At 42.0% G+C, this 20,480-nt stretch overlaps 1 protein-coding gene across 7 annotated transcripts in view; it reads right to left on the reverse strand.

Moving 5' to 3' along the window:
- Window positions 1–20,480, reverse strand: part of MON2 (MON2 homolog, regulator of endosome-to-Golgi trafficking) — a 164,407-nt gene that overhangs the window by 93,091 nt on the left and 50,836 nt on the right. For 4 of the 7 annotated variants that reach the window (XR_006274838.1, XM_043494107.1, XM_043494084.1 and 1 more), the window contains exons 6-10: window positions 19,680–19,775; window positions 18,551–18,676; window positions 17,236–17,430; window positions 9,485–9,609; window positions 8,950–9,089 (exon numbers count right to left, since the gene is read on the reverse strand). Coding sequence is in view for 6 of the 7 variants with exons in the window: in XM_043494107.1 (XP_043350042.1) it covers window positions 8,950–9,089; window positions 9,485–9,609; window positions 17,236–17,430; window positions 18,551–18,676; window positions 19,680–19,775 (682 nt within the window). In the remaining variant the exon portion in view is untranslated. The remainder of the gene's footprint in view (window positions 1–8,949; window positions 9,090–9,484; window positions 9,610–17,235; window positions 17,431–18,550; window positions 18,677–19,679; window positions 19,776–20,480) is intronic. The other 3 variants (XM_038396881.2, XM_038396926.2, XM_038396908.2) reach the window with 1 other exon arrangement.

Below are 20,480 nucleotides of genomic sequence, written 5' to 3' on the forward strand. Positions count from 1 at the left end.
ACTTGTTTTATGTGGTAGCTAAACCATGGACTTTGCTTCAACCAGAAGAAAAAAAAAAACAAAACCAAAAAAAAACCTATTGGTTGACTTCTAGGGTCCACAAGAGTGATAATTGCTTCATCCAAATATCCATTTTGAATTTTTCTGGTGCTAGATGGAGAATTGTTTTTTGCAATTGCAGACCTCCTTTGTGAGGCAGACATATCAGAAGGCCTAATCCTAGGTCAACCTAGGCCTGAGATTGATAGCCTTTCCAGTGCCCAGAAAGACCAATTTAAAATATTTATTAAAACTAATGTTAAAAAATTATATAATACACAGGTTAAGAAAAGAGTGTCTGTACATCTGGGTATAGTGTTTAGATTATCCACAATACAAACTTTATTTTAAAAGTCATAAGACACAAAGTGCATAATCAGCAATAACCCAAATTAAGGTGAATAACTAATAATTTAGATATTAGAATCCAAAGACTTGGGTACATCACTCAGGAAAAGTTATACAGAGAGCTGGTTGTAGAAAGCAAATATAGGAACAAGCATAGATTGTCCCTCAGTAATTGAGCATTTACGGCATCACTGGTGCCTTCCTATCTTTCATATCACTTTGATCTGAAGTAGACGATGTATGCTTTCACTCACTTTCTGGCATTTCCATGGACTTCTTGAGAGTGGAAATAGGAAAAAACTGTGCCTATGATTTCTGCACAACTCCATAGAGTATCAGCTCTGGACAATGCCCAGTGATCTTATTTTGGCCAAAGCTATTGGTAGCAATCTGCTCCCTAACTGAAAGAGTCTGTTACCCATCAGGACACCAACTCCAGATAGGGCTGCCTGGGAGTCATGCAGATTGCTCTGCCGCAACTGAGGGCACCTGTGCCTCATCTCAGCACCCTAGTATGTTCAAGATAACACATTTAAAGCAGTATTCACTCTTGTACTTCAAAGCCTGCTTCACTTGCCATATAATCTATACATTTCTTTCTATAGTGTCTGGCAGGAGTGAGGATTGTAAATCTACTTTTCGATTATTCTGATTAGCCTCAACTTTCCATAGTTTCCCACTGTAGAACTAAGAGAGCTAAGAAGAGGAAGCTACTCACCTTGTGCAATAAATGATGGTTTTTCAAGATGTGTCCCTCTATGGGTATGCCTCTAATCAGAGATTTTATGTAGCAGTGTCTATTCAGCCTGCACATGTGCTCTCTCCCCCTCGTGGTCTGTCTTGAGGCTATCTAGCACTGTGCCGGTGAATCCCACTCAGTTCCTTCTCTACCATAGAGCCCTATATTAGGAACTCCCAAGTAGAGGGGAGGAGAGCAGGTTGTGGGAGCGTGTATAGGGACATGCATCTGAAAGAACCATTGTTACCGCACAAGGTGAGTAACTTCCTCTTTTTCTTTGATTAGTGTCCCTATGGGTGCTCCACAGCAGTATCCCCCATGGAGGGCTGGGGCTTTGAAGTGGAGTCTGTTACTACAGATAGTACCGAGGAGCCAAAGATGGCGTCAGAGGCCAAACCTCCAGGTTTCACATAAAAGTTCTGTGAAAGTGTGGGCAGATGCCCAAGTTGCTGCTCTACAGATTTCCGAGATAGGGACATCTTTAAGGAATAAGACCAGAGCTAGAAATTGACCTTGTGGAGCGCATATGGATTCCAGACAGAGGCAATAGGTTGCGTCCTTGCTAATGTAGATTAATGCAACCCGAGACCCATTTGGATAGTCTTTGAGCTGGTATTGCGGAGCCGTTGAATCTTTCTGCAAACAAAAGGAAGAGCTTAGGGGATTTCCTAAAGTCCTTAGTCCTGTTCAAGAAGAATGCTAGTGTTCTAACATCTAGCATAGGCAGAGTTGCCTCCCTATTATGATGTGGGGTTTTTTTTGGGGGTGGGGGGAAGAGAACAGGAAGATAGATCGGTTGATTTATATGGAAAGTGGAGGCAACTTTAGGGAGAAACTTGGGATGCAGCCTTAGAGTTACTTTTTCTTTAAAAAGGGCCATGAATGGTGGGTGTGCCGTCAGTGACACTATTTCTCCTATGTGCCTAGCTGAGGTGATGGCAATTAGAAATGCTGTCTTCATGGATAGGTGTAAGAAAGAGCAAGTTGCACGGGCTCAAAGGGAGGTCTAGTCAAAGCTCTGGGAACTAGGTTAAGATCCCAGGTTGGAGCAAGTGGTCTCACATGCAGGAAAAGATTCCCAATACCCTTAAGGAATCTACATGTCAGTGGGTGGGTGAACACCGACATAACAGTGGAAGGCCATTATGGCTGTGATGTATAACTTAAGGGAGCTGAGCAAGAGTTTTGACCATTTGAGGTCTAAAATGTAGTCTAAAATCAGAGGAGGGGAGGACAAGGCTGGATCTAGATCTTAGAATTATACCAAATTTGGAATCATTTCCATTTTTGTAGGTAATTATGTCGAGTGGTCGACTTTTGGCTGTGTAGCAACACATCCTTCACCTCGTCAGAGTATTCAACCTCCAAGTCTTGGAACCAAGAAGAAGCCAAGCATCGAGGCAGAGGATTGCAGGTTGGGGTGAAGGATCAGCCAGTCGTTTTGAGAGAGTAGGTGAGGAATGGGTCGAAGAGGAACTGGAGCTCATGTGTGCCAGGTAAGGGAACCAGACTTGTCTTAACCAGGAGGGGTCAATCAAAATAACTCACTTTGTCTTGTCAAATTTTCAACAGGACTTTGGCTAGAAGAGGAAATGGGGAAAAGGCATACAAGAGATCTCTGTTCCATGGGAGGATAAGGGCATCTCCCATTGAATGTTTCCCCGGGCCAGCCATGGAGCATTAATGAGGACATTTCTTGTTCTGGTAAGCAGTGAACAGATTGATAAGTCAGGGTTCCCCAAAGGGCGAATGTCGTGAACCATCTCTGAGTTCAGCTCACATTTGTGGTCGTGAGAAAAGTTCCAATAGACTGCTGGCAGTCACGTTCTGTATCCCTGGTAGCTATGCGGCTGACATGAGCACATTGTGATGGATGCACTAATTCCAAAGTTTGAGCACTTCTGTGCAGAGGGACGGAGAACTGGTGACCCACTGGTGATTTATGTAAAACATACAGGTCACATTGTCCATCACGACCTTTGTGTGAGTGTTCTTGATGAATGGCAGAAAGTATGCACAGGCATTCCTGAGTGCCCTCAGCTCCAAAAGATCGATATGGAGGGCCACTTCTGTGGAAAATCACTTGCCCTGAACCTTGCAGTTGTGTGGACATGTAGGTGGGTTCTGGAGGTTATTAGGGAGGTATCTGTTGTTAAGAGTCAATGTTGGTGGTGGTTGCACGAATGGAACGGCTGCTCAAACATTGGATAGGTCTTTCCACCAGTCCAGGGAGTGCCTTACTGTGGACAGCATTGATCACAGTCTGTCTCTGTTCAGGGAATAGACAGAACTGGGCCACATCTGAAGACCTCACAAATAGTCGGGCATTTGGAGTGATGAAGGTGCATTATGCCATATGACCCCAACAGCTGCAGGCAGTTCCTGACCCACTTTTGGAGGCTGGCCTGGACTGTCTCTATGAGACTCATGAGGATGGTAAGTCTGTGCTGTGTTGAATTTGGTGGCAATAAACTCCAGTTGATGTACAGGAGTCAGTATTGATTTCTGTAGGTTGAGTTACAGGCCTAGCTGCGCAAATGCATGCATCGTCGTCTGGGTGGCTCATACTGCATCCTCAAATAAGGGAGCCCTGAAGAGGCAGTCATCCTGATACAGGTAGATTACAATACCCAGTGTTCACAAAAGAGGCAGTACGATGGAGAGAACCTTGGAGAATATCCTGGGTGCAGACAAGAGGCCGAAGGGGAGCACTCTGTACTGATAATGGTCCTGTCCAAAGGTAAAAAATAGGAATCTCCTGTGCAAGAGGCATATTGAGATGTGGAAGTAGGCATCTTGTAGGTCAAGTGCCAAAAACCAATCTCTTTGCTCTAGAACTAGAATAATGGCTGCTAGGGTGACCATCTTGAACTTCTGTGCCTTTGGGTATTTGTTTAGTGCCCTTAGATCTAAAATGGACCTCCAACCTCCCTTCACCTTGGGGATCAGGAAATAACAGGAATAAAACCCCTTGCCTCTGAGTTGTACTGGAACTGGCTCAGTGGCATAGCATAACAGATTCTCTACTACCTGGTGAAGTAAACATTCTCTTGAGAAGGGCCCCCCCCCCGAAGAGAGACAGAGAATGGGGATGGGACATGAATTGAATGGTGTAACCCTCCGAAATAATCTCCAAGACCCATCTGTCAGAGGTGATATTCTCCCAGTTGTTGTGAAAGAGGGCAGGGTGACTTCCAAAGGGACGTGACAGGTGTGTAGAAGGCAGCTGATGTTGCAAGGAAGAGCAACATCAAAAGTGTTTAGCGGAGGGGGCATGAGAGAACACGGATTGGGATGCTGACTGCTTCTGCTTTTGTACTCTGGGCCTTTTGTGCTGTGCTTTGTAATAGGGCTGTGATGCAGGTACTGAGAAGGTCATGACCTGTGCTGTGGTTGAGAGCTGTATCTTCTCTTTTGCCCCTCAGTAAAGATTTCCAGGAAACGTAACATAGCCTGGGAATCCTTCAGGATGTGGAGAGAGGAGTCAGTTTTATCTGCAAACTGCTTGGGTCCTTCAAATGGGAGATCGTCCACCGTTGTCTGCAGCTCCTTGAACAACCCTGAAAGCTGTAAACAGGAAGTCTGCCTCCAGGGCTGTCCTTAGGATTTATGGGGTCCTATGCAGTATTATTAAACTGGTGCCCCTAAGCCCGATGGCAGCCCGGGCTTGCAAGTGTATTTTAGATAGGGTTGTCTTTTGAAGGATTTATTTAAAAACTGTATCTCTGAAGATCCAAGCATTTAAGGCTAAAGATGAATACTCAGATTGTGCAACTAAAAATCTATGCAAGGATTTTTTAGAGGTATGATTTTATCATCTTCAGCAACACACTAATGAAATATTTTTAAAGCAAATTTTAAACTAAGGCCCTGTAGACTAACATATTCTGAGTAATATTACAGTAATGCACAACTGTTTTTGTCAATAAATTCAGAAACTGACAATATACTGGGGGTTGGCAAATGCCTGTTAAATGGCTTCATTACCACTTGAATGGCTCTTTAACAGTTTCAGTTTTGTGCTAATAGGTCTGGAAGGCTTTTTCACTTTTAAAGTACAAGATCCCCTCTGGAGAAGACTCATCAAGCTGCAGCAGCCAGCTGTGGTGGGAGCCTGCAGGAAGGGTCAGAACAGGGACAGGAAGAAGCGGAAGAGTGGACACTAAGACCCAGGGGTGCCCCAAATTTTCAGGTGCCTCACGCAGCCGCATATGGCTGCCTCATTACCACCACTGTGGAGACCAAGCAGGCCACTGTATCGGCTGCATCCAAGTGCAATTCTTGCTACTAACTGGCCCTCTCTCACAATGACTTGAAATTGCTCCTTTTGCACTTCTGGCAGATGTTCCACACACTCATTGAGTTTTTCATAATTAATAAAATCATATTTGGCCATGACAGCTTGGTAGTTCGTGAATCTAAACTGCAATGTAATCTGATGAACATGCCTCCCCCCCCCCCCCAAAAGAGATATAACCTGATCCAATCCCGATCGTCAGGGGTCAACTTAGCATGATATTTGCCACGTGCATTAAGCACATCCACTACAATCAAGTTGGGTTGTGGATGCTGAAACAAAAAGTCTGCCTCTTTGGCAAGGATGTAGTTCTTGTCAGCTGTGTTGCAGGTTGGTGAGATGGAGGCTGGTGACTGCCAGATGACTTTGGCAGGATTTAGAATCACCTCATTAATTGGGAGGGCAACTCTGGATGAGGAGGTAGTGTGGAAAATATCCACTAGCTTGTCTTACCTCCCTTAGGAGAATTTAGTGCCTTGCATAACAACAGGTTTCAGAGTAGCAGCCCTGTTAGTCTGTATTCGCAAAAAAGAAAAGGAGGACTTGTGGCACCTTAGAGACTAACCAATTTATTTGAGCATAAGCTTTTGTGAGCTACAGCTCACTTAATCGGATGTCTCTAAAGTGCCTTTTCTTATAGGTGACAAGTACTCCTTTTCTTTTTTGTAGGGGAATTTGAAACTCATCCACCACCCTCTTGGTAAGAGCCTGAAAGTTCTTAAAATCATCAATTAGTAATGGGTGGGAGGGGCATTTCAGTCTCATCTGGTGAAGATGAGGAGAAGTTTGCTGGAGGGGTAGCTTCCCCTTCAAGCTTTTCCTCCTGTTCTTCTAAAGCTTCCTCCTCCCCTGGCTTAGGGGCTCTGGACAATGACGCTGTAGGAGACTCTGGCAGACTCTACGAGAGACTAAATGCCTGCTAAGTATAGGATCTGTATGTTGCTCAAGGATCGCAATATGGCCATGGGGGAGAGGGGTGTAGGGGAGGGTGACCAAGGAGGACCGTACCATGATTGCTAGATGAAACTGAGGAGGTCCCTTGTATTGTGACAGTGGGCCACAGTGAGAGGCCAGGGAAACTACATCCTCCTGGTCATTGTCAAACTCTTCACTGAGTACGCAGTGAAGAATGCAGAAGAGATGTTCTTTCCTCCTCTTCCTCTTTTTTTTTCTTTTTTTTTTTTTTAAACTGAAAAGTTGGAATATCTTCTAAACATCCCTGAGGGAAGAAAAGGGGCCCCCCCAAAAAAGAAGAAAATGTAAACCAAAGCTCTTTCTTCTTTTATTGTAACCCAACAGGGTAATGAAACACTATTAAGAAGAACAAAAGAATCAAAACCAACAACTATTACTTATGCTAACGATGAAGAGAATGAATTGACAACTGCTCACTCCATTCAAGGCCAAAGGTGGTCAAGAAGGAACTGAGGGGTGTTCGTAGCCTTGAGACAGATCACCGGGGGGGACAGCGAATGTGCAGCTGAATGGACACTGCTACCTAAAAATCTCAGATTAGAGGCGAAGGGGTGCAGATACACCTACAGGGGAGCACCCATAGGGACACTACTCGAAGAACTTATTTACCTGAGCAACTGATCTCAGTGACAAAAGCCCCATAACATACCTTATGAAACAGATGTGTGTCCCACTATCTTTTTCCAGGGACAAGACCTCTGGCCATGGGGATTTTTAGGTTGAGAGGGACCATACCTGCAACACTGTCCACTCATGTTAATACTGCTCATGAAAGCATGTGGAGGGCATCAAGTGACACTTCTTAATTTTGTTTTATTTTTTAGTTACTTTTGTTGTTGTGGGTTGATGCCATCTGAGAGCTTTCATGCCCAGGAGAAGGGGTGGAGGTGATGCTTGCCCAGACTCAGTAATCTGCTTGTAAGTGTGGGTGTTTTTGTTTTGTTTTTTTAAAATGTATATTTTATATGATCCCCTAACTCTGATTTGCACAACTGGCTTTCCCCTTTCCTGAATAGAAAGTGGGACGAGGTAAGGTGGGGTGTGGGTGTTTATACCCAGAGGAACCAGCACAGATATTTGGCTTGGTCTTTTCTGCATACATCTGCAATGCTGAACCTCCTTGAAGGTAAGAAAGTGAACCAGGTACTTTGGATTATTCATCCTACCGCACACTGTAAAACTGGAGTAGTGACCTGGGCACTGAGGATTATCCACCCTGCGGTACTCTATGAAAGTGAGTAGGTGAACTGTGAGTTATTTTTGTTTATGCATATCCCCTTTGGAAAGTTGTCCCCTATAATCCTGCTTCAGAGGGGGGAGTGAAATTGAGTTTAGACATTGCTCAAATTGGCTAGCAATCTCTTCTCTCTCAAAGAGGTGGGATTTACTGTCTTCCCTCCCCAGCAGAGGGCCACCTTTATTGGGTTTCTTAGATAAGGTATTTCTCAGAAACTGTTTGCCACATGTGCCAAATAAGTTTATGCTTCCCCTGAAGGTCTCAGTGTAGCAGCTGAGTAAAGATCCCTAGGGGGGGGAGGAGGATCCTATTATAAAGGTCACAGCAAGGAGAGGGAATAGGACCCAAAGGCACCTTATTGAACTCTCTGGTGGTGGAAGCGTCCATGCTATGCCCGCTGCCTTTCATCTGAAACCCAAGGTGGGCTGAAGGAGAAGTAGTGACTGAGCTCCACAATCAGAAGCATAGCTGCTGGTGCAGACTCCAGGGACTTAAGTGTGATTTACCATCTGGTGTCCCACTCATCTAATGCCATTCCCCTCTTGGAGAGCGAAGTGGGGGAGTTACTTGCCCCCAAAGCAACCTATTCCAAAGCCTGCCTGTCTGCCTCCTTTCATGCCTGAGAGAGGGAGGCAGAGAGAACCCTGCCTGGACTGAGCCAAGGGGGGAAAAACTGCACTCTGCCCACAGAGAAGGCCAAGCTCATCACCAAGACCTTTCCCTTTTGCCTTTCTAGGCCCAGATCTCTCCCTAAACACCACAGAAGCATCAGCTGCAGCAAACAACTCAGAAGGAGAAGCAAAGCAGAGAGGAAAGGTCTCCCCAAAGGCAAAAGTCTTCCCGGGACACAGCTGGGAATCTGACAATCACATTATTGGGCCAAACTTCTGACAGTCAGAAATCTGAACTGCAGTTTGCAATTTCCCTTAGAAAAACTCTATAGCAGGGTGGGGTCTAGCTGACACAAGGGAGGCAGCTAAAACTGCAGTGAACTTCAGGTGTCAGGGCATCCCCCTGCTGCCAGAGACCGACAGGTCTGGTTCTGCTACCAAGCTGCAAGTAATCTGAAGTACCCATTGCAACAGACCATAGCACTATGAAAAATAAAGGCATATTGACAATACAGTCTGGACAAGCTTGCACAGCACTACACTTCTCTTGACTCAAGCTATTTTCTCACTTTCATGAGCGCTAAATTTATACAGAGAATTGTATCAAATATGTAAACCTCAGATTTTCACAAATACATTGTTGACTATTATAAGAAATTATTAGGAAATTACTTGAAATAAAAAAAATACAAAAAGCCTTTACCAGTTTGGTTTACTGTCGTTGAAGTGTTTCCTGTGCTTGGTACAAGAAAAAGCGACTGGATGAATGATCCCAGTGCATTTACAATGTCACGGAAAACCTTGGTAGAATGCTGTTTCATATCATAGGATTGACAAAAGGACCTGTAAAGTGTTTTAAAATATTTCTGAGCATGTAGTCAACAAATTAAAGGAGTAAAAACTACATTTTTAAAGCCAGCTATTTAAATGAATATGCATGTATAGTATGGTTAAATGCTTCCTTATTCTGGCTGGACTATTTATAGGCTGAGCTGATAAAAATCTTTAAATTCTGGAATAAATATTTAAGTTTCAAGGCATTAAACAAAACAAGTTTGTTAATAATGGCTCAGTGCTCAATGGACAATAAATATTCCCTTGCACTTCAACAAACACTTCATCCTGCAGATTCTATTGGTTTCAAGTCCCTAAATGTTTAGCCGAAAGAAATTGGTTTTTTTGCTACAGATAAATAGGATCTCTTCATTTAATACGTAAAGCGAAATATGGCATAATACCTTAATAGTTGGGGCTGCACGCAAAGCCGATGGATAGATTCCACTGCAACAGCTCTTAGCCATTGTGGTTTATCTGCATCCAGAAACTTCACTAGCAGTGACAGGAAGATCTCACATTCTGTTACCTAACAGAAACAGGCTATAGTCATAAAAAGAAAAGAAATGATGTGTCGTCTCAGACCTAAGCATCTATTATATCAGCAAGTGCCAGTATCTCTGGCACATACAGGGTCATTCTGCTTGGCATAGGGTTTATAATTCCTGTAAACAATAAGAAAAAAAATACTTTCCCCGCAAAAAAAATAGATACCCAACGATCACAGGAGTGCTGGCGTGTCAAGCACATACTGTACATCCAAAGACGTTAAAAGGTGTTAATTCCTTACAGCCATTTCTAAACAAAGTTTTAAAGAATACTATAGAACAAGTACCTGTTAGTTTGGCTTATTTAAAGGCTAGAGAGGTCAGCAGCAACTGAAAGTTAATCACTTTAGAGAAAGAACAGAGTTTTATAGTACAAATAGCTTTGACAGACATCCGAGTTCTTTTGCTTCTAGCCAGTTTGAAGAATACAAGTCAGAAAGCCTCTCACTGAACTATTAACACTGAAGAAAGAAAACTGTTCTCAACCCAAAATATGTGAAATTGATGCAAGAAGGATCCCAAAGAGCTTTAACAGAGTTAAGAATCAAGAGAAAATAGTTATCCAAGACCTTTAAGGTAAAGAAAAAAAAACCACGCATGGGAAGATGGTTGTTAATCCAAACTCCGATTTTTCATTTCTACCCATGCTTGAAAAACGTAGGTGAGAAAGAGATGGTTATAGTTACCTCATGTCTCACAACTACTGGTTAAAAATAAAAGGAACAAATAAGTGAGAACAAACTGGAACACACCATCTTTTTCTCCCAATCTGAAGCCCTGTTCCTATAGATCATATCTGCAAATTAAGGTACCCATCTTTCATTAGATATGTCAAATGTTAGATATTGATTGGCAGGAAATATTTTACACAATGTACACTCAATCTCTGAAATGAAATGTCACAGGAAAACATTCAGACAAATAGTTTAGTGGAATTTAAAAAGGATAAAGATACATATATGAAAAGTGTAAACCAGCAGCACCACAGCAGAAGTTTCGAGGGGTCGGAGGCAAGGGCACTAACCAAGCTCACCCTATAGCCCTTTACAAACCAGGAGTTTGGCAACACAACCCCCGTCAGCCTACCCTCTCTTCTTGAGAGACCATGTGGCTGGGGTGGCCAGCCTGAGCCAGAGAAGGAGCCAGAATTTACCAATGTCAGCAGCCCCCCCCATCAGCTTCCCCCCACCCACTCCCAGTCCCTCCTACCCACCAGCAGCCCCGCCAATCAGTGCCTCCCACTCCCTCCCCGCACCTCCCGATCAGCTGTTTCACAGAGTGCAGGAGGCTCGCAGGGAGGGGGGGAGCACAAGGTCATGGAAGGCTCAGAGGAGGGGGCAGGAAGGGGTGAAGTGGGGGCAGGGCCTGTGGCAGAGCCAGGGGTTAAGCAGTGAGCACCCCCCTGCACATTGGAAAGTTGGTGCCTGTAACTCCAGCCCTGGAGTCGGTGTCTATACAAGGAGCCACATATTAACTTCTGAAGAGCCACCCCTGCCATGTGGGATGAAACCTTTCATGGAATTTTCAAGGGGCAGGAGATTTTGGGCACCCCCAACACCCTCTAGAAAAAGAGAATCAGCAGCAATCAATGTTAGCAGCACCAAGAGGCAGGACGTGTGTGTGTGTGTGTGTGTGTGTACACGTACACACACACAGAGCAACTGGAAACCTGCCTTCCAGCCTGAATAGACAGACTCACTAAACACAGTGCACTAAACACAGCAACGTTGATATTGCAGGATGGGCAGCAGCTGAGGTTAGCTACCCAAGCTGCAACATCACAAAACTATTTTAGTACACTAGCTCAAGCAGAGCTAGCACAAGTCTGTTTTCTCAGTCCCAGAAGTCCTGACTATGTTAGCAGTTCTCAACTCCTAGCTGTTTGGTGGGGTTGGGAGACTCACTGTTAGGTGGAAGAGTGTGGGAATGTGGAGTAGCTCAGTAATGAGCAGATTCTGCAGTAACGGGCAGACTCCAGAGCACCTTCACAGCCTGGACTTAGTGATAATCAGAGCATACAAATCTGAAACTGAGCACTGGACTTTCCACCATCTTGCACCATACACCTGACAAGATCTTTCTCTGCTCCAGACAATAGCTGAAACAGTAAGAATTCTTTCAGTCCTGCAGCCTTCTAGCCTCATAAGAAACAGGCACCCCATGAGGCAGGGCTTATGCAAAAGACCCTTCATCTAAGGGAACTGTGGAGACTTAAAACAAAAACAAACAAAAATACTAATAATTGTAAGGACAGAGGAATTTGGGAATAATCTATTTAGAAGGGGAAAAACAAATATGATAAAATATCATTCTAGGCAGTGATCCCAGGGTTATTTTCTTGTAGGATGAAAGGACTGTTTGATATAAAAATAATTTTAAAGTGTTCAGATGATTTTGAACCATCAAATTGTGCACACTGAAAGCCTATGTAACTGTGTACACACATTTCCATTATCCTCCCTTCTGCAATATGCACATCTTCCTACATCTTGCTTTAAATCAATAACTTCTTTGGGGGGCAGGGACCACATCTACCCATGCCTTTATATAGCATCTAGCACATCTAGGGCCTTGCTGATCCCAATAAGTGCCTTTGTGTGATATAGTAATAAAATAAGTAATTGATAACAAGCTTCATACTTCAGGGTATAAGCTAACCAAACCTACTGTGACAGCTTGCATAGTACTTCTTGCTCTCCCATGACAATTTTTAGGAAAAAAAATGGCAGGAAACATTCATTGGGGAGTTTCACCTTCCTCTGAAGCCTCAGGCAGAGCTAGACAAGCAATTTCATGCTGAAGTGGACCGATGGTTCCTAACTATTCACAGATCAGTGAACAGAATCTTTTTCTGTTTATTAGATAACCGTCAGTCTCAAAAGATTAAAGTGGTGTAAGCACCAAAGCAGTTCAGTTGCTATGGGTCATGCTGCAGCATTGTGAGTGGCTAAAAACTCCAGTTCTCGAATGACAGTCCTTGTCACTGATGGTGCAGGTATAAGGCACAGGGCCAGAAAATGAAGCTAGCATGCTTGGTGCTCGAGACCTGCTGCGCTTTCCTCTTTGCTCTCTTCACTTTCCCTCTCAACCACCTCCCGTTAACGTATTTGATGCCATGATGCAGTGCAGCACTACGGTGTAACCTGTTGCTAGCTACCTCTTCTCAGCTTGCAGTATCAATGTTGAAAGTTTTCAAGTCCTTCATGCAAATGTCCTTAACCCCATCCTAGGTCATCCCAGTGGTCTTGGAGCATCCACAAATTCTCCATAAAGAAGGTCCTTTGGAATGCATCCATCACTCATCCAGTATAGAGGGCAAAGCCTATGAAGACATCTGTGTTTAAGAATGTTAAGATGTTGCACAGAACATTAGAATTTGGATGCTAGTGAGTTTTTGATTGCAAAACCCACCCCGTGTTCATGGCAGTCTTGTTTGTTTTTTCTTTGCCAAAAAAGCAGTAATGCATGTCATGTAGAGAGTCTGTGCCAAAGAGAGTGGCCACATAAAAGTTAAACTTCTCCAGCTTTCAATCCATGACCGCAGACTTTCTAAGGTCGTTGACCTCCTTTAGGCCATTTGACATACCAGTGCACATTGTCCTGACACTCCAATAAGAGAGTTTGAAGAGGGCGACCATCACACCCAAACCTTTGGCGTGTAGGCCTAAGCATCAAAAATAGAGAGGCAGATGCTTGCTTTAGAACCAAAGCTTGTCCTCTCAGCAGTAATGACTCAACCAAAAGCCTTGGGGACCAAAATATCTAGAAGCCAGCACAAACGCAGGGGAGCTGCCAGAAGACAGAGCTGAGTTACAGTAACACCTGCCTGTTTTCTCCACTGCATATTGGATTCAGAGTTTCCTCCGTTAGCTTTTGTTCAACCAAGAACGGGCTGCAAGGCAGCAGAACCAGATGGATATTACTACTTTATGGATACTCTTTTTCATTCCAGTGATTATCTAGCATATCCCCACTACTCAGTGAGAAGTGGAATTTCTGGTTTAGTCACTGGGAACTCAGTCCATGGCAGGTTGTATTGGGTTATGTGGTACCCAAAGCAGGCCACATTTGCCTGCCCTCCCCTCCTCCCTAAGTTATATACAGAAGTGAAAATATGTGGGGATTTTTTTTTAAAGGGAATTTAATGTTTATGAAAGGTAGGAAATTAACAGGTTTAGCATAGGCAATGGCAATACCAGAACCAGCTTCCTTTCATTGTTCCATCAACATGCTTTAAAATCTGACCCATCTACTAGCCATTAGATGATAACTCCATTTCCATGGAAATTAAATTCTTGAAATCTAAGAGTTAACAAGTGTTTTAGATGTGTGTGCTTTTACACAACATGGGCACCTGCCATGAAGAACAGGGCTGTACCATCTATCTAAGTGCCATTAGAAAGTGATTCCTCTCTCCCTTCTACTTAAATACCTATATTTTCATTTTGACCTCTGCATACAGCTTCAGAGCTCTCACATAATACTGAATAGGTTTATTCTTTGCACTTTTCTTTAATAAAAGAACTACAAATTCAAAAGTATACAACATAAGCTGACTCAGCTACATGGATGCATTACATTTGTGGCTAATTTTTCATGTAAATTTTCTCATCACCATTAGCTTCTTAAGTGGCTATTTTATCCCATCTTTTAAATTAGTTAAAGCCCTTTGTAAATACATACATATTTCAATTATTAACTTTCTGAAAGATTCCCAAATCTCTTTTCATCTCTGAGCCTACCTTAATTTTACTTATATTTTCAAACGAGGAATGAGATCAAGCAATTAAAAAAAAATATCAGATCACAAAAGACTAAAATAGTTCAAGTATTAGGTATTTCAAACTTTAGGTACAGGTGGCTCAAGCTTCTCAACTATCCTTTTCCCCAAAAAAATTTAAAAGGAAAAATATCACAGAAGTTAGGACTACCAGCAAACATTGAAGAACCTAGCAGTCAGTCTCACATTTTAAGAGTTAATATTTCTATTTCACAATGGAGTATGAAATCTTTAACAACTCCAGGGTAAGGGGCTTTGTACTCTCTCGCCCTAATCTTGCAAGTCCTTTACCTTATCCAATTTTTTGCAAAATCTTCAACATAAGGTGCTAATAAATCAAAGGATTTAAATAAACTGAAGCATGAGTCAAGTGTCAGAACTTCAGAAACAAAAACATCAAGAGTTAGATACCTTAGAGACTAAAATTTATTTGGGCATAAGCTTTCGTGAGTTGTGATTTTCTTCATGGAGGTCTGATAAGGGAAAAATATTTGCTGCTGAACAAACAGCATTAGCCGAGGTTAATGGGGATTGGAGCAAACAAAGATCCCTCCCAACATCTCTCCCTTTACAAATCTCTGTAGTATTAGAAGTAACATTTCTTTATATCATAGATCTGTTTGTTCTACTGATGTCTATTAGGAAACATCTTTTATTTAAAAAAATAAATAATTTTCACGAGGACTTTACAGGGAAATAGTTTAAGGATAGAATACAACTCCCTCAAAAACAGCAACTACAGGAGACAGACCCCTGAGAGCCTAACTTACTAATACAAGTTCTTCAGGTGGTTTAAATTCCACCTTCTTCTGACATCCTCTGGTTGGGAAATGGGCAAGGATGAAGCAAAGAGAAGGCATAAGCAGCAGCTTCTTTAGGGGTGTATGATGAGATGGCTGCCCCTCACTTGTAGAAAAGGGGTTAAAAGCAGCCCTATGGAGGCTGCCCTGGAAGCAGCCAATTAGAAAGGGACTGAGAGGAGCAGCCAATCATGGCCTGCCTGACAGGCTCCTATAAGAAGGGCTTTAGGCAGAGCAGAGTTCAGTAACTGACTGGAGCTTGAAGGGAGAAGATGTGCCAGCACCTGAGACAGAGCAGTGCAGTAAGCTGGGACCAGAGGAGCTAGAGAGAGCTCCTGGCTGGCTGGCAGGGCCTGCAAACTGAGGCCCTAAGGTAAGGGTAGAAGAGGGTGCTGGAGCTGCCTGGGAAGCGGCCCCAAGACAATGGACTGCAGTTGCCACTGAGGAAGTTGCTGGACAGAGATTGCAGGTCCCCTGAAAGGGGGGGGGGGGGACACAGAGTGTGGCACAGAGGAGGACAGTGTCACTGAAGAGGATGCTGCAGTCCTGGGAATAGCATGGGTCCTGGATCAAAAGTGACAGCAGCAAGTCACCACCAGAGTAGGGCGCCCAGACAAACAGAGCTAATTCCCCTGACAGCCAAGAGAAGGCGCCAGAGTGGTAAGTTGCACCCATCACAGGGTGGTTTAGTTCTCCTGTCCCTGATATCTTCTTGGAAGGGGATGGGGGGGGGGGAGTCTCAGTAGGATGGAGTGATTATTCATTACTCTCTCCCTTGCAGCACCCAATGTTCTGTTCTCCGCACACCGCCTCAGTCTTTTCTCCCATCTCCCACACCTTCTTGCACACACTTTCCCTCTGATGTCTTAATGCTTCCAACTGACTCACATTTTGAGAAGAGAGCAGTCATCTTTACTGATAATAATATGGCTCATGTCCCATTGAAAAACTGCTGCCATCTTTATTTGAGGCATCCTCATTTCCCCAGGGCTTTAGAGAAAGAACTGTTTTCTTTACTGAGAGCAGCAAAGTTTAAGTTGCATTAAAAGTAATGGGAGATGGCAGTCATTTTGAATAAAAGTTTGAGAGAATGTTGTATGACATCAGGAGATGACAACTCAGAACATTGCAGAACTGATTCCTTCTTTCTTCCTTCCTGCCCATACATTAAATTTAGCTGCCTGAACGCTTACCTGAGGGAATATTTTATTTTACTGTTCTGAGTTTGTTCTGGATCCAGGAAAAGCCAGCAGTACTTTCCATATCTGACTGTGTAAGTGTGTAAATCCTTATTTATGAAAAGGAATTCCATATATACTAGGCAAAAAACTAACTTATTTTTAAGACTGAGCTTGTTAAGATTATGGAGGGAATGGTACATTGAGCTTGCCTAGAATGGCACATGGCCCTTCTGTGACTGCTATTAGCAAATGTGTGCAAGAGCTGGAGATGGAACACTAGAGGGGGAAGGTTCTGAGTTATTACAGAGAATTCTCTCTGATGTTTAGCTGGTAGGCCTTGCCCACGTGCTAAGGGTCTAACTGATGACCATATTTGGGAATGGGAAGGAATTTTTCCCCAGGTCAGGTTGGCATAGATCCTGGGAGGGGAAGGGTCACCTTCCTCTGCAACATGAGATACAGGCCACTTGCTGGCTTGAATTCGAGTAAATGGTAGATTCTCTGTAACATGAAGTCTTCAAATCAAGATTTGAGGGCTTCCGTAACTCAATCAGAGTTTATGGGCCCACTACAGGAATGGGTGGGAGAGTCTGTGTGCAGATGATCACAATGGACCCTTCTGATCTTAAAGTTTGTGTCTATTCCATTTGAATAAGGATGGTTGTATTGTCCACAAACACAAAACAGTTTATGAACATGTAAATACTGAAAACTATGCTGAAAGTGTATACAGCTGTAACCATTAGTAAGTTAACATTTATAAGCAGCTAGCACATCATGGTGCAGAGTGCATGCACACACCCACGAGTGTAGATCTGTGAAAGCAATACTTGAACATATTCTTACCAGCAAACTGTAAAACTGCTTGATCAAAACAGAGACTACTCTCAGCAGGCGCATGCAGATAGGAAAATATGGTTTTTCCACTGGTGCAGGTGAAGATGATGTGCTGGAACCCTGTCTGAACTTGATATTTGGGGAGAATAGCTTTATCACAAGAGGGCAAACCCTCTCTTTAAGGAGGAAACTAAATTCTTGATGCTGTAAAGAAAAACACTAAATGTTAACAATCAGTTACATAAAATTAAAATCATCATCAATTCCAGGATTTAAAAGTAGATTTTTCTTTAGTAGCTATCAGTACCTAAGCCTATAGCCATAGCCATTTTTATTTAGGTAATCCAGTAGTTGAGAAAATGGAAATTAAAACATTGGAGATGATTATGTTGCATGGAAAGATGTCAGTTCTCTGTCCAACTCTTGATAATTCTGATTAATTTTATAGAAAAATATTCATATTTAGAATGCATCTTAGTACTATGACTATATATATATGGCCTACTTCAGAAGTGAGATAGATAGATAGATATATGTTGATGTAAGTTATGTGCTGAGGGAATGGAAAAGAGGCATGCAGCAAGGAAAACATGATAAAACAGTGTTTCTTTTCACGCTACATTCCTTTTCCCTGTGGTTTGTAAGTTAAACTAATCTACCAATACATGACTTGTATACCTTGCTTCCGAATTTGGCCAGTCTCTATTAAATGGATTACTGCAAGGTTATGATTGAGTGTTTCCATGCACCCAAGTCATGTAACTTAAAAAATAGTGGTTCCTACAATTTTGTGCAAGAGGGACCAAGTTAGGGCTGCTGTGGGAACAGTGATGTCACAATATATCTTCCATATTCTGAAAGAATAATTTCAAAAGTATCAAACGATCATGCAGAAGGACAAAAAATGTCATTGCTTGGCACACACCTTGACAAAGGAAACATAAGAAGAGATTTATGGTTTATAGAGAATGACACATTGCATATACTTACATATAAACAATCACATTTATATAGATATCTATATCTATCTCACACACACACACACACACACACATATACATACACCCCCCCCCCCCAAATGAACAAAATCAGAGGTGTGCTCTACACAGAAAGAAAGGACAACAACTTTTAGGAAAGGAAAAACAAAGCCAATAAGCACAAACTAAAAATTGTAGCCACTTTCAAATAGTCTAAGTTTATCTTACTAAAAGTGACGTAAAAGTTTTTCACTTTCAGAAGTTAATTTAATAGAGGCGCCCAATAGAAAGGATGTTCCCACAAAAATGAAGGGCTCTTCTCCCCATCTCCTTATGAAATAACTTACTTGTAAAAACACTTGAGGAAAATCATTGAGGACTGACTCAAGAAGTTCAAGGCCAAATGTCCGGGTCATTTCTGTCATACCCACCAGCCAGTAAGGAGCATCAGCATTAACCAACTGGCAAAGATCCTGAGAAACAAATACATCACATAAGTTCTCTTCCTTCTGAGTAACTATTCTTTTCCAACCTGAAGTTAACTTTTCCCCTTAAATATATGAATACATATGTACGCGTACTAAATACAGGACAAGATTAATATGATGTTAGGAACAAAATAATACTGCATATAAATAAGTCTTTTGAAAGCAGGAGTAAACAAAACATCTTGATCAACAGGTTAGATAAATCAGCAAGCTTCTGACTGCTCTAACACATACTATATTGACCATTTTCATTGTAAACTTCATAGTGTTATTGTAATTGGTAATGCAACATACTCTAGTTTTATCTGGCTTCTAGTATTTGGTTAAAACAAAAATTAAAAAAGCAAGCTCCTGAAATTAGTATGCTTATTGACATGGAGTCATTAGTATAAGCCACTTCCACATATCTTATTTTAAGTGTCTCCCAACATTCAACTTATCTTCAGTTTCCCATCACTTCTCCGGGAAAGAATACATAGTTGATAACCATACAAAAGGACGATATAACCATACAAAAGGAGGATTGAAAACTCTGGGCTCTAATAATAGGCATGTCAATACGATTTCTAACAAGGTGCACTTTTATCATAAAGACTACTTGCATGTGCAAAAAACAGAATCCAAAAGGAAATGTTTAAAAATAAGGCATGTGTTAGTGTAATAGACAAATATGATCTATTAAGAGACTATCAAACTGAATTAAGAAAATGATACTATATTGGTAAAATCCTTTTGGTCACACAAGTGCTTAATTACTATAATCTCTTCAACAATTTAGTTATGCAATGGAAAATTACCAAATATTTAAATTTTTACTAATACAGTATTCCTTAATATCTGTTGGTAAACACATGACCCACATTTCTACTACAAAAAAAAGAAATTAAAACTTCAGCTATGAAACGTCATCTGCTTTTCAGAAATAAAAAGCAACTGTTCAGAACTGCAGAGTTATTAAGCACAAATCCTAAAAAATATCTACCAATACCTGAAAAAGCATATATGCATCTTTAGCGCATGGTTTCAGAGTACTGACAGATCTTCTGTTACTGTTTCCTGGAAGTGGCACTGGTTGTTCAATAACTGTGTTTAAAAAAAAAAAAGTTTGAACAAAAGGATGTTTAAAAGCAAGTATCTATGCCTATAAGACAAACAGTGGCACAAACAGGTAATTGTTCCATTAACAAGTTTAAGAAATAAAGGTCAGATTTTTATTCATTATTATTGAGTATTCCTTTAAAATAGGCATTCCTTAGTCAGTTACTTTATATTCATAAAATTTAGTTAAAGGAATTTACTCTAAATGATCTAAGACTAAGTTACATAAATATACTTTTATTTATGATTTTACTTAAGATGCTATTTTAACTTATTTTCTTTCAGAGTAACAAGATTAACAGGAATACTAGAATTTTTTTTCCTATTACAGCCGTGCTAAGAGACCCATGGTGAGATTCTGTTCTGTGAAACACCGAACTCACGGCCCAAAGAAGGAAGAGACATGGTAACTTTAAGCCACCTTTGTGCTCACCCAATTCTGGGCCACTCCACAGCCTTCCAACATAATGTAGTTTTAGGGTTTTTCCTAAATTACAGCAGCCTGTTCCTAGCTACCTACGAGTCACTGAATTACTCAATCTCCACAGTTCTACCTGCTGTGGTCCTGCCACAACCTGGCCATCTTACTCCCAGCCTCCACCCAATGATTGTCTTGCAGAAAACAGCCTTAAGGCTAGGGATTGTAGTCCCTGCATTGGGGAAATTCTGTCCTAGCTTTTAGAGCTTTACA

The sequence above is a fragment of the Dermochelys coriacea genome, chromosome 1, assembly GCF_009764565.3.
Source record: "Dermochelys coriacea isolate rDerCor1 chromosome 1, rDerCor1.pri.v4, whole genome shotgun sequence".
NCBI classification, from domain to species: domain Eukaryota; kingdom Metazoa; phylum Chordata; order Testudines; family Dermochelyidae; genus Dermochelys; species Dermochelys coriacea.